A 13,752-nucleotide genomic window follows, 5' to 3' on the forward strand; every position below is an offset into this window, starting at 1 on the left:
GAGTTTGGGGAAACGCTGCACTAGGCCCTCCATGGACTGAGTTTGGGGAAAGGCTGCACTAGGCCCTCCATGGACTGAGTTTGGGGAAACGCTGCACTAGGCCCTCCATGGACTGAGTTTGGGGAAACGCTGCACTAGGCCCTCCATGGACTGAGTTTGGGGAAACGCTGCACTAGGCCCTCCATGGGACTGAGTTTGGGGAAACGCTGCACTAGGCCCTCCATGGACTGAGTTTGGGGAAACGCTGCACTAGGCCCTCCACTAGGTCTAGACCATGTATTTTCATGGAAGATTTAATGAATGTAGTGGCCAGATCATTACAATAAACAAAACGTGGCCCTACTGCAAATGTTAAAACTTCCAGGATATTTAGGAAACGAGTAAAAATAAATAAAAACATATCCTTTGAAATAACACACAAAATTAAAAATGTACAAATCACATTAACCGACAACCAGTTAACTTTCACCTGGGAAGGTAACTAAGCTAAGTTAATGATGCTGGGAAATATGAGACGATACACATGGTTGTGTTCACGTGAGCCCAGTAATCCATACGTAATAAACACTTAAAAATCCCTAGCAAATAAAACAAACCCACAACACATTGTTTGAAAAACATTTATTCCTATAAAAGCTGATTTCTCTAAGGCAGCAGTTTCCTGCGTCTTTTAGGTCTCTACATCTGACGGTCAACAGAATACAACGGCACAATAAAATCATCCTTGCTGTGTGCTGCTACAAAAAAGACTAAATAAAGACAGACGGAAAGCCATAGATAAAAGTTAGAACCAACCTCACATCACTAAGCAGTATTATTATTCAGGACATTCATTTCCCCTACTATCCAAAGTGACTCGTGGTAATTGGCAGAACACAACATGATCTTGGTTCTTTATAAATTACGGATCATCATACTTGTATCTGTAGAAACACACAAGCAAGGAAGTAAAACAACTTCTAGATAACCTTTCAGTTAGGCAATATTGATAACATTGACGGGGGTATTCTCTCTCACACACACACACACACACACACACACACACACACACGGCTCTCTTGTTTAAGTAAGACTCAAACTCAGATTCCAGTAGAGTTAGAGGAAATGTAAGACTTTAGAAATAGTGACATCTTTAAAAACATGGACCTCAGATGAATCATCACTCAGACCAGTGACATCACATCTTTAAAAACATGGACCTCAGATGAATCATCTCTCAGACCAGTGACATCACGTCTTTAAAAACATGGACCTCAGATGAATCATCTCTCAGACCAGTGACATCACATCTTTAAAAACATGGACCTCAGATGAATCATCTCTCAGACCAGTGACATCACGTCTTTAAAAACATGGACCTCAGATGAATCATCTCTCAGACCAGTGACATCACATCTTTAAAAACATGGACCTCAGATGAATCATCTCTCAGACCAGTGACATCACATCTTTAAAAACATGGACCTCAGATGAATCATCTCTCAGACCAGTGACATCACATCTTTAAAAACATGGACCTCAGATGAATCATCACTCAGACCAGTGACATCACATCTTTAAAAACATGGACCTCGGATGAATCATCTCTCAGACCAGTGACATCACATCTTTAAAAACATGGACCTCAGATGAATCATCACTCAGACCAGTGACATCATCTTTAAAAACATGGACCTCAGATGAATCATCTCTCAGACCAGTGACATCACATCTTTAAAAACATGGACCTCAGATGAATCATCACTCAGACCAGTGACATCATCTTTAAAAACATGGACCTCGGATGAATCATCACTCAGACCAGTGACATCACATCTTTAAAAACATGGACCTCAGATGAATCATCTCAGACCAGTGACATCACATCTTTAAAAACATGGACCTCAGATGAATCATCACTCAGACCAGTGACATCACATCTTTAAAAACATGGACCTCAGATGAATCATCTCTCAGACCAGTGACATCACATCTTTAAAAACATGGACCTCAGATGAATCATCTCTCAGACCAGTGACATCACATCTTTAAAAACATGGACCTCAGATGAATCATCTCTCAGACCAGTGACATCACATCTTTAAAAACATGGACCTCGGATGAATCTTCAAATCAAGCAATGATTCTCCATCGCATCATCTCCAAAAATAACCTTTTCATATCAGTTCCAATAAGACACCAAAAAGCATTAGGTCAAATAATGTCTTTGGTTAACCAGGTGAAATGAAATTTAAAATAAATTAGTCGCCAACTACTGCTACACAACGTCGGTGTTATAATGGCAAAACAATGATTAGAGTACCAGTTCTTTACAGAACAAAAATATAACATGAAACATGTAAAGTGTTGGTCCCACATTTCATGAGCTGGAATAAAAGATCCCAGAATTGTTCCATTACGCACAAAAAGCTTATTTCTCTCAAATTTTGTGCTCAAATTTGTTTACGTCCCAGTTTGTGAGCCCTTCTCCTTAGCCAAGACAATCCATCCACCGGACTGGTGTAGCATGTCAGGAAGCTGATTAAAACGGCATGATCATTACAAAAGATGCACCTTGTGCTGGGGACAATAAAAAGGACACTAGAATGTGCAGTTTGTCACAACACAAAGCCACAGATGTCTCAAGTTGAGGCAGCGTGCAAATGGCATACTGACTACAGGAATGTCCACCAAAGCTGTTGCCAGATAATTAAATGTTAATTTCTCTACTATAAGCCTCCAACACCATTTTAGTACGTCCAACCAGCCTCAACTGCAGACCACGTGTAAACCACGGCAGTCCAGGACCTCCACATCCGGCTTCTTTACCTGCGGGATCATCAGAGACCAGCCACCTGGTCAGCTGTTGAAAGGAGTATTTCTGTCTGTTATAAAGCCCTTTTGTTGTAAAAACTCATTCTGATTGGCTTGGCCTGTCTGGCTCCCAAGTGGGTGGGCCTACGCCCTCCCAAGCCCACACATGGTTGCACCCCTGCCCAGTCATGTGAAATCCAGAGATTTGGGCCTTAAAATGGTATTTCAATGTACTGATTTCCTCATTTGAAATGTAACTCAGTAAAATCGATGAAAATGTTACATGTTGCGTTTATATTTTTTATTTAGTATAAAATAAGAGCCAACTTTGCCTTCATCGTTTCCAAAAAACACAGGTTAAGAGATAAAACATCTGTACCACAAAAGTGAATTATAGCTTATTCTTTTCTTGTGGAGTTCTGAAATATCACCGGAATCAGAATTAGGCCGGTGGTACAATCGCTAAGCTTTACATGTTGCTAACTCAGAGCACCAGGACTATCCATCGCCATTCCTCATGTATACTCAATGGCTGTCCGTGCAGAGAATATACAGGTAACTGCCCAAATAAAGAAAATACCAACATGAAGTGTCTAAATAGGGCGTTTAGGCCCCCACGAGCCACGCTTTAGCACACAGAGGTCCTGTTCTGTGAGCTTGTGTGGCCTACCACTTCGCGGCTGAGCCTTTGTTGCTCCTAGACGTTTCCACTTCACAATTACAGCACTTACAGTTGACTGGGGCAGCTCATAAACTTGACGAACTGACTTGTTGGAAAGGTGCCATCCTATGGCGGGTGTCACGTTGAAAGTCAGAGGTTTTCAGTAAGGGCATTCTACTGACAATGTTTGTCTATGGAGATTGCATGGCAGTGTGCAATTTTTTTTTATACACCCGTCAGCAATGGGTGTGGCTAAAATGGACAAAAATCCACTATTTTGACATACTTTTGTATATATAGTGTACTTAGTATCCTTCATTTACTCAAGATGTCCTTTGTTTCGCCAGTTACCTGTATATCAGAGAGTCCAAAACAGAATGCACTTGAACAAGACTTGTTCTGAAAGGTCTGACTTAACAAGTGATCAAAATTATCATGTACCACTCAATCTGTCTGGGAATGCTTTGCCTTCCCTATTAGAGACATGTATTTCACCACACACACACACACACACACACACACACACACACACACACACACACACACACACACACACACACACACACACACACACACACAGAGGTAACTAAATAGTTTAGTAAAGAAATAGGGGAAAACGAGACACTCCTGCATGAGGCCCACTGCATTCTTCAGACTAATGGCCAGGCTGAAGGACATGTGTGGAAACCACGTTGTGATTCAGGACCTGCTGCCAATGCAAAAAAATCACACCAAACTTAATCAATAAAAACTGAATGATACGTCTTACATTTGTAAGATACTGGCTTGTTTAAACATTGCTTAAATGGTTTAAAGCTGTACACTATAATCAAGCTTTGAAATCCTTCAGTGTCCGCACTACCGCTTATCTAACCATTCTGTGACCCACCCCCCCCCTTCCATATTGTCATCATGTATGAAATGGTCCGTGTGCCTAGACAGGAATTAGGAAGGGGATGCCATGAGAGTGGCCCTCGCGCTGGGACCCAGGCAGTGCTGGGGAGACGTCTAAAACCAGTGTCACAGCATCCCTAAAATCATTGTTGGTTATACAGAATGGCTTCATGTTCAAATCATCTTCGCTGCACAACAAGGTTGGTTGTATTTACACACGTCGTATCAAATTACAATGGAACCGTTTAAAAACAGAAGCCGACGAATCAAACTCTGGTATGAATTATACTGATGACGTTCTAAATAACATAACTCATCTGTGGCTAGCGGTATTTAAAGTCAATTCTCTGAAATCAAATCAAACATTCGGTTTACAGTGAGATTAAAATAGAATTTAAAAAAAAAAAATGTTATTTTTTAAATAAGCCCGTCTGGCCCAACACTGGACCGAACCAGGACATCTTCAACTGCACTCCAGTGGTCAGTCTTTTCGAGAAACACATGATTAAGGGAAGAAGAAAAACACTGAAATAAAATGAACCCTTCATAGTTACAACTTAATTCACGGGTCAACCCAAAGTCCGAAGCATCACAGTAACGTCACGTCGGCCTGTAAAAGGAGTATTTGGACTGTGCAAAATAACACAACACACAGGACATCGAGCGATGCCATCAGTCTGATGCTTCCTGTGGCTCCACTGCTTCCAAAAGGTGTACATTATGTCAGGAGACTCTCCTCCTCTCGCGCTCTCCCCTCGCTCTCCAATCTCGCTCTCTCCAATCTCGCTCTCTCCAATCTCGCTCTCTCCAATCTCGCTCTCTCCAATCTCGCCCTCTCCAATCTCGCCCTCTCCTCCTCTCGCTCTCTCCCCTCGCTCTCTCCCCTCGCTCTCCAATCTCGCTCTCTCCAATCTCTCTCCCCTCGCTCTCCAATCTCTCTCCCCTCGCTCTCCAATCTCTCTCCCCTCGCTCTCCAATCTCTCTCCCCTCGCTCTCCAATCTCTCTCCCCTCGCTCTCCAATCTCTCTCCCCTCGCTCTCCAATCTCTCTCCCCTCGCTCTCCAATCTCTCTCCCCTCGCTCTCCAATCTCTCTCCCCTCGCTCTCCAATCTCTCTCCCCTCGCTCTCCAATCTCTCTCCCCTCGCTCTCCAATCTCTCTCCCCTCAATCTCTCTCTCCAATCTCTCTCTCCAATCTCTCTCTCCAATCTCTCTCTCCAATCTCTCTCTCCAATCTCTCTCCTCGCTCTCCATTCTCTCTCCCCTCGCTCTCCATCTCTCTCCCCTCGCTCTCCAATCTCTCTCTCTCAATCTCTCCCCCTCTCTCCAATCTCTCTCTCGCTCTCCAATCTCTCTCCCTCAATCTCCCCCCTCGCTCTCCAGTCTCTCTCTCTCTCCAATCTCTCTCCCCTCAAACGCTCTCTCCAATCTCGCTCTCCAATCCCCCCAATCTCTCTCTCTCTCTCTCAATCTCTCTCTCAATCTCCCCCACTCTCTCTCTCTCTCTCCAAACGCTCTCCAATCCCCCCCACTCTCTCAATCTCTCTCCAAACTCCCCCCCACTCTCTCTCTCTCCAAACGCTCTCCAATCCCCCCCCCTCTCTCTCTCTCCTTTCTGGATTTGTCCAGAACGTCACGTGACCCCTTCATGTTTAAAATAAACCTTCATATTAATTATAGCCGTCTTTCTTCATATTCAACAATCGGCGGTTCAATAAAACAAATGATTCAAAACAATTATTGGAATTAGTTTTAGGGAGACGTGATTATATAGATTCTTCTCAGAATGAACAGAGTTATCTTTAAAAAAATGTAAATATTTTTTTTTTAAAGGAAACGTGTTGCGTCCCAGATCTGAACGGTTTCTAGAGATGTGACATCACAGGCCTCCCTTTGGTCCCTGACTGCCGTGGGGGGGGGGCTCAGAAGAAGATTACATCCTCAGGGATCCTGCATGGAGGGGGCAGGCTGTGGACAGGGGCCTGTGCTGGAGGGGCGTTAGGGCTTTGGGTATGGAGGGGGTTTGGAGCCTGGGGCTGGGTGTGGATGTGCAGGGGGTTGGAGGCCTGGCTGGGGGGCTTCTGTAGGCCGGCGGGCTGATTCTCTGGCCCCCTGTCTGGAAGGCTCGATGAAACTGTGGGGAAGAGAGATAGCACTCAGCCATTTGGTTTTAGATAGGGGTCGTGGTGTGTGAGAGTGAGAGTGAGAGAGAGAGAGAGCGAGAGTGTGTGTTACCTGTCAAGTGCACGGACTGGGAGTGGACTAGGGTGTGAGGAAGCTGCTGGTTAGGGCTGATGGAGCGCTTGGCTTTCAGAGTGCCGTCCTCTTTGGCTGACAACTTCATAGGCAGCATTTGCTTCATATCCAGAGAGGCTGGGAGAGGGGGGGGAAGAAAGAGGGAGACAGAGATGAGGGGGTTGGTAGAAAAAGAGTGCAACAGCGAGAGGGTAAGAGAGAGAGAACAGATACAGAGAGAGGGGGGAGAGAGGGGGAGAGAGACAGAGAGGAGGGGAGAGAGAGAGAGACAGAGAGGAGGGGAGAGAGAGAGACAGAGAGAAGGGGAGAGAGACAGAGAGGAGGGGAGAGAGAGAGAGAGAGAGAAGGGGAGAGAGAGAGAAGGGAGAGAGAGAGAGAGAGAGAGAGAGCGACAGAGGGGGGAGAGAGAACACAGAGAGAGAGAACGAGAGCGCGAGGGGGGAGAGAACAGAGGACAGTCATTACATTACATTCCAATTACTGTGTTATTGGCCAGTTCACAGCAGCTAATGGGATCATGATGGAGCACCTTTAAGATCACTAAGGCCAGAGATGTGTTTTCAGAAGCCAGGATGCAGGTATCACACTGTTCGACCAGAGGCACCAGGGCAGGCTTCGATTTGTACGGTCTTATCACGTAGCAGAAACTCCCACCTGATCCTGAAGTAACTAGCCTCACAGTGGTGCGTCTGGTTAGGACGCTTCAGGAGAGAGGTCACGTGTGTTTGAGAGGCAGACTTTCACCTGCATAGTCAACCTTTAACCTACATAGTCAGACTTTACTAGTGCAGGGTGTGGCTACCGTTTCATTTTATTTACATTTCCTGAGCTCAACAAAGAAAATATGTTTTTTTTTTTTTTTTAATTTCACCTTTATTTATCCAGGTAGGCCAGTTGAGAACACCTTTATTTAACCAGGTAGGCCAGTTGAGAACACCTTTATTTAACCAGGCAGGCCAGTTGAGAACACCTTTATTTAACCAGGTAGGCTAGTTGAGAACACCTTTATTTAACCAGGTAGGCTAGTTGAGAACACCTTTATTTAACCAGGTAGGCCAGTTGAGAACACCTTTATTTAACCAGGTAGGCTAGTTGAGAACACCTTTATTTAACCAGGTAGGCTAGTTGAGAACACCTTTATTTAACCAGGTAGGCTAGTTGAGAACACCTTTATTTAACCAGGTAGGCCAGTTGAGAACACCTTTATTTAACCAGGTAGGCCAGTTGAGAACACCTTTATTTAACCAGGTAGGCTAGTTGAGAACACCTTTATTTAACCAGGTAGGCTAGTTGAGAACACCTTTATTTAACCAGGTAGACTAGTTGAGAACACCTTTATTTAACCAGGTAGGCCAGTTGAGAACACCTTTATTTAACCAGGTGGGCCAGTTGAGAACACCTTTATTTAACCAGGTGGGCCAGTTGAGAACACCTTTATTTAACCAGGTGGGCCAGTTGAGAACACCTTTATTTAACCAGGTGGGCCAGTTGAGAACGCCTTTATTTAACCAGGTAGGCCAGTTGAGAACACCTTTATTTAACCAGGTAGGCCAGTTGAGAACACCTTTATTTAACCAGGTGGGCCAGTTGAGAACACCTTTATTTAACCAGGTGGGCCAGTTGAGAACACCTTTATTTAACCAGGTGGGCCAGTTGAGAACACCTTTATTTAACCAGGTGGGCCAGTTGAGAACACCTTTATTTAACCAGGTGGGCCAGTTGAGAACACCTTTATTTAACCAGGTAGGCCAGTTGAGAACGCCTTTATTTAACCAGGTAGGCCAGTTGAGAACACCTTTATTTAACCAGGTGGGCCAGATGAGAACACCTTTATTTAACCAGGTTTGAGAACACCTTTATTTAACCAGGTGGGCCAGTTGAGAACACCTTTATTTAACCAGGTGGGCCAGTTGAGAACACCTTTATTTAACCAGGTGGGCCAGTTGAGAACACCTTTATTTAACCAGGTGGGCCAGTTGAGAACACCTTTATTTAACCAGGTGGGCCAGTTGAGAACACCTTTATTTAACCAGGTAGGCCAGTTGAGAACACCTTTATTTAACCAGGTAGGCCAGTTGAGAACACCTTTATTTAACCAGGTAGGCCAGTTGAGAACACCTTTATTTAACCAGGTAGGCCAGTTGAGAACACCTTTATTTAACCAGGTAGGCTAGTTGAGAACACCTTTATTTAACCAGGTAGGCCAGTTGAGAACACCTTTATTTAACCAGGTAGGCCAGTTGAGAATAAGTTCTCATTTACAACTGCGACCTGGCCAAGATAAAGCAGTGTGACAAAAACAACAGAGTTACACATAAACAAACATACAGTCAAAAACACAATAGAAAAATCTATGTAGTGTGTGATAATAATGTAGAAGATTAATAATGTAATAATGTACAGTGTGAGCAAATGTAGAAGATTAGGGAGGAAAGGCAATAAATAGGCCATAGAGGCTAAATAATTACAATTTAGCATTAATACTGGATAATAGTGATAGTGATATATGTGCAGATGATGATGTGCAAGTAGAGATACTGGGGTGCAAAAGAGCAAGAGGATAAATAACTATATGGGGATGAGGTAGTTGGATGGGCTATTTACAGATTGGCTGTGTACAGGTACAGTGATCGGTAAGCTGCTCTGACAGCTGATGCTTAAAGTTAGAGAGGGAGATCTAAGTCTTCAAGCTCAGAGATTTTTGCAATTAGTTCCAGTCATTGGCAGCAGAGAACTGGAAGGAAAGGCGGCCGAAGGAAGTGTTGGCTTTGGGGATGACCAGTGAAATATACCTGCTGGAGTGCGTGCCACGGGTGGGTGTTGCTATGGTGACCAGTGAGCTGAGATAAGGAAGGGCTTTACCTTATAGATGAACCTAGAGCCAGTGGGTCTGGCGGTGAACATGTAGCGAGGGCCAGCCAACGAGAGCATACAGGTCGCAGTGGTGGGTAGTATATGGGGCTTTGGTGACAAAACGGATGGCACTGTGATAGACTACATCCAGTTTGCTGAGTAGAGTGTTGGAGGCTATTTTGTAAATGACATCGCCGAAGTCAAGGATCGGTAGGATGGTCAGTTTTACAAGGGTATGTTTGGCAGCATGAGTGAAGGGCGCTTTGTTGCAAAATAGGAAGCCGATTCTAGATTTAATTTTGGATTGGAGATGCTTAATATGAGTCTGGAAGGAGAGTTTACAGTCTAACCAGACAAACAGTTGAAGTCGGAAGTTTACATACACCTTAGCCAAATACATTTAAACTCAGTTTTTCACAACTCCTGACATTTAATCCTAGTAAAAATTCCCCATCGTAGGTCAGTTAGGATCACCACTTTATTTTAATTACCGTAATTGCTGGACTATTAAGCGCACCTGAATATAAACCGCACCCACTGAATTATAAAAAAATATGTATTTTGTACATAAATACGCCGCACATGTCTATAAGCCGCAGGTGCCTACCGGTACATTGAAACAAATGAACTTGGTCACTATCTTCCTCCTCCTGTGCACTGAAACCACTGAAGTCATTTCCTTCGGTGTCGGAGATGAATAGCCTCAGAATTGCTTCATCCGATGTTGGATCGTTTTCATTGTCGCTCTCGTCACTTTCATCCGGAGGCAAATACCCCGCTGAGCTCACTGCCCCTTCAACACGCAGCAGTCCAGCCTTTCCAAACCCGTTGATGATAGTGGATTTTTTTCAGGACCCACTGGCAGACTTTACCATGAGTTGCTCTTCGCATGCAGCCCGTTTTAGTGAAGGATTTCTCCCCACTTGTCATCCAAGACTCCCACTGAACAAGGAGCGCCACCTTAAATGCACGATTTACACTGATGTCGAGTGGCTGCAAATACTTTGGGCCATCTGCTTTTCTTCCCTCTGAAAGCCTTTGTCTTTTTGCACTGAGTCAGTTCCTCATGCTGCTGTTTCCAACGTCTTATAATCGACTCATTAAGGCCAAGCTCCCATGCAGCAGCTCTATTTCCTTTTCCAACAGCCAGATCGATCGCCTTCAACTTGAAAGCTGCATCATATGCATTCCTCCGTGTCTTTGCCATTATGAGGGTGACAAAATTACTACCGTAATCAGAATGATGGGAAGTTTGAGCGCGCTCGATTTTACGTCACATTATGTGACGGTGCTCAGTTTTTTGGCGGCATGAATCTTGTGAAAGCGGGAAAAATCCATAAATTAGCCGCGTCATTGTATAAACCGCGAGGTTCAAAGCGTGGGAATAAAGTAGCGGCTTATAGTCCAGCAATTACGGTATGTGAAATGTCAGAAGTTTACATACACTCAAAAAGTATTTGGTAGCATTGTTTAACTTGGGTCAAACGTTTCGGGTAGCCTTCTACAAGCTTCCCACAATAAGTTGAGTGAATTTTGGCCCATTCCTCCTGACAAAGCTGGTGTAACTGAGTCAGGTTTGTAGGCCTCCTTGCTTGCACATGATTTTTCAGTTCTGCCCACAAATTTTCTATGGGATTGAGGTCAGGGCTTTGTGATGGCCACGCCACTTTGTTGTCCTTAAGCCATTTTGCCACAACTTTGGAAGTATGCTTGGGGTCATTGTCCATTTGGAAGACTCATTTGCGACCAAGCTTTAACTTCCTGACTGATGTCTTGAGATGTTGCTTCAATATATCTACATAATTTTCCGACCTCATGATGCCATCTATTTTGTGAAGTGCACCAGTCCCTCCTGCAGCAAAGCACCCCACAACAGGATGCTGCCTCCCCCGTGCTTCACGGTTGGGATGGTGTTCTTCGGCTTGCAAGCCTTCCCATTTTTCCTCTAAACATCATGGTCATTATGGCCAAACAGTTCTATTTTTGTTTCATCAGACCAGAGGACATTTCTCCAAAAATTACGATCTTTGTCCCCATGTGCAGATGCAATCCGTAGTCTGGCATTTTTATGGCGGGTTTGGAGCAGTGGCTTCTTCCTTGTTGAGCAGCCTTTCAGGTTGTCGATATAGGACTCATTTTACTGTGGATATAGATACTTTTATATCCGTTTTCTCCAGCATCTTCACAAGGTCCTTTGCTTTTGTTCTGGGATTGATTTGCACTTATCGCACCAAAGTATGTTCATCTCTTGGACGCGTCTCCTTCCTGAGCAGTATGACAGCTGCATGGTCCCATGGTGTCCCATCCCTTTGCAGTAGCTTTAAAGTCTGTTCTTGTGTACAAGTGCAGCCACAGAATATACATTTGGCACAATCAAAACAAAATGTCACTTTATGTTAAAGTTGAAAGATTGGAAATCAAGGTTGATATTACCGGTAATATGACACAATCATGTTTTGGTGGATTAGTATTTCAAAACAAGAGTAATATACATTTACAATTCTTTGTGTTGCAGAAGTCAAGGGCAAAATGCAGGAAATTTTAGGTGAAAGGTGCAGTGAAAATGTGTTGTTTTACAGGTGTGAAGGTTCAGAGCTTGCGGTAGGAATCCGGAGATGTGGTAGAGACAAGGCAGTCCGATATGCTCTGGGTTGATATTGCGCTGCGCAGACTGGCTGATGTCCAACGGTGATGACCGCTAGCAGTGGCTAACTGACCGCTAGCAGTGGCTAACTGACCGCTAGCAGTGGCTAACTGACCGCTAGCAGTGGCTAACTGACTGCTAGCAGTGGCTAACTGACTACTAGCAGTGGCTAACTGACTACTAGCAGTGGCTAACTGACTACTAGCAGTGGCTAACTGACTACTAGCAGTGGCTAACTGACTACTAGCAGTGGCTAACTGACTACTAGCAGTGGCTAACTGACTACTAGCAGTGGCTAACTGACTACTAGCAGTGGCTAACTGACTACTAGTAGTGGCTAACTGACTACTAGCAGTGGCTAACTGACTACTAGTAGTGGCTAACTGACTACTAGCTGGCTAGCTTCTGGTGGGGGTTGCAGATCTGTACCACATTGGGTGAGGAGGGTTGCAGGAGAGTATGTTCAGACCGTAGATGGAAATTTAAATTAAAAATATATACGAAGAAAACGATATATACACGGGACAAGACAAAATGGCGTCCGACTGCGACGCCATCTTGGATTCAACATTAGATCATCATCATTACATCATAGACCAACATTACATCATAGATCAACATTACATCACAGATCAACAGTAGGGAGTGACCTGCTATCCTACTGTAGGGTGGTGATGTGTTGTGGCTGGTCTTACCTGTGCTGTCGGTGCGGTGGGTGGCCTTGGCACTCTTCGAACTCTTTGAGCTCAGGGCTGCCAGCTTGGTCGGGATCTGCTGCTGGACACCCACCTGCTTGTGCTGCTGGTTGGTGGTGCTGCACAGGTGGAGGGGCACCTCCTTCTTCACCGGCAGCGCCGTGGCGTTGGCGCTCTGACCCCGAGCCAGAACCTCAGGACGCTCCAGGTAGTCTGCGGGCGTCACAGAAGGGCTGGAACGAACCAGGGCCTTCTGGGGGAGGGTGAGAGAGAGGTCTGATCCGACGCTGCAGCTACTGCCCATGCCCAGAAGGAGATCCCCATTTAGACTGCCAGAGAAGGGCATCACCTGGAAGGGGGAAAGGGAGAGCATTCATTCATTCAGCAAAGACCAAGCCATGAGGTCGAAGGAATTGTGTCGAGGCATAGATCTGGGGAAGGGTACCAAAACAATGTATGCAGCATTGAAGGTTCCCAGGAACACAGTGGCCTCCATCATTCTTAAATGGAAGAAGTTTGGAACCGCCAAGACTCTTCCTAGAGCTGGCCGCCCGGGAAACTGAGCAATCGGGGGAGAAGGGGCGTGGTCAGGGAGGTGGCCAGGAACCCGATGGTCACTCTGACAGCGCTCTAGAGTCCTTTCAGAAGAACAACCATCTCTGCAGCCAGAACCCGGACTTGAACCTGATCTAACGTCTCTGTAGAGACCTGAAAATAGTTGTGCAGCGACGCTCTCCATCCAACCTGACAGAGCTTGAGAGGATCAGGAGAGAAGAATGGGGAGAAACTCCCCAAATACAGGTGTCCCAAGCTTGTCGCGTCATACCCAAGAAGACTGGAGGCTGTAATCGTTGCCAAAGGCTCTTCAACAAAGTACTGAGTAAAAGGTCTGAATACTTATGTAAATGTGCAAACATTTCTAAAAACCTGTTTTTGCTTTGTCATTATGGGGTATTG

The 13,752-nt window shown here is 44.9% G+C and overlaps 1 protein-coding gene and 1 long non-coding RNA gene across 8 annotated transcripts in view; both read right to left on the reverse strand.

The window, feature by feature from the left end:
• Positions 1 to 606: 606 nt before the first annotated feature.
• LOC118394334 (uncharacterized) lies at positions 607 to 5,592 on the reverse strand. 3 transcript variants are annotated; one of them, XR_008066248.1, is made up of 3 exons: positions 1,359 to 5,592; positions 1,253 to 1,305; positions 607 to 1,199 (listed from the first exon to the last, which is right to left on the reverse strand). It is a non-coding gene; the product is annotated as an uncharacterized LOC118394334 (long non-coding RNA). The 3 variants fall into 3 exon arrangements; XR_008066246.1 differs by lacking the exon at positions 1,253 to 1,305; XR_008066243.1 differs by having other exon boundaries at positions 607 to 1,305.
• A 351-nt stretch (positions 5,593 to 5,943) lies between these two features.
• arhgef18b (rho/rac guanine nucleotide exchange factor (GEF) 18b) overlaps positions 5,944 to 13,752 on the reverse strand; it is a 130,414-nt gene continuing 122,605 nt past the window's right edge. For all 5 annotated transcript variants that reach the window (XM_052465457.1, XM_052465445.1, XM_052465440.1 and 2 more), the window contains 3 exons: positions 12,796 to 13,144; positions 6,583 to 6,720; positions 5,944 to 6,481 (listed from right to left, as the gene is read on the reverse strand). In XM_052465457.1, coding sequence (XP_052321417.1) covers positions 6,270 to 6,481; positions 6,583 to 6,720; positions 12,796 to 13,144 — 699 coding nt within the window. In that variant the 3' untranslated portion in view covers positions 5,944 to 6,269. The remainder of the gene's footprint in view (positions 6,482 to 6,582; positions 6,721 to 12,795; positions 13,145 to 13,752) is intronic.

Source organism: Oncorhynchus keta, chromosome 1 (genome assembly GCF_023373465.1).
Source record: "Oncorhynchus keta strain PuntledgeMale-10-30-2019 chromosome 1, Oket_V2, whole genome shotgun sequence".
Classification (NCBI taxonomy): domain Eukaryota; kingdom Metazoa; phylum Chordata; class Actinopteri; order Salmoniformes; family Salmonidae; genus Oncorhynchus; species Oncorhynchus keta.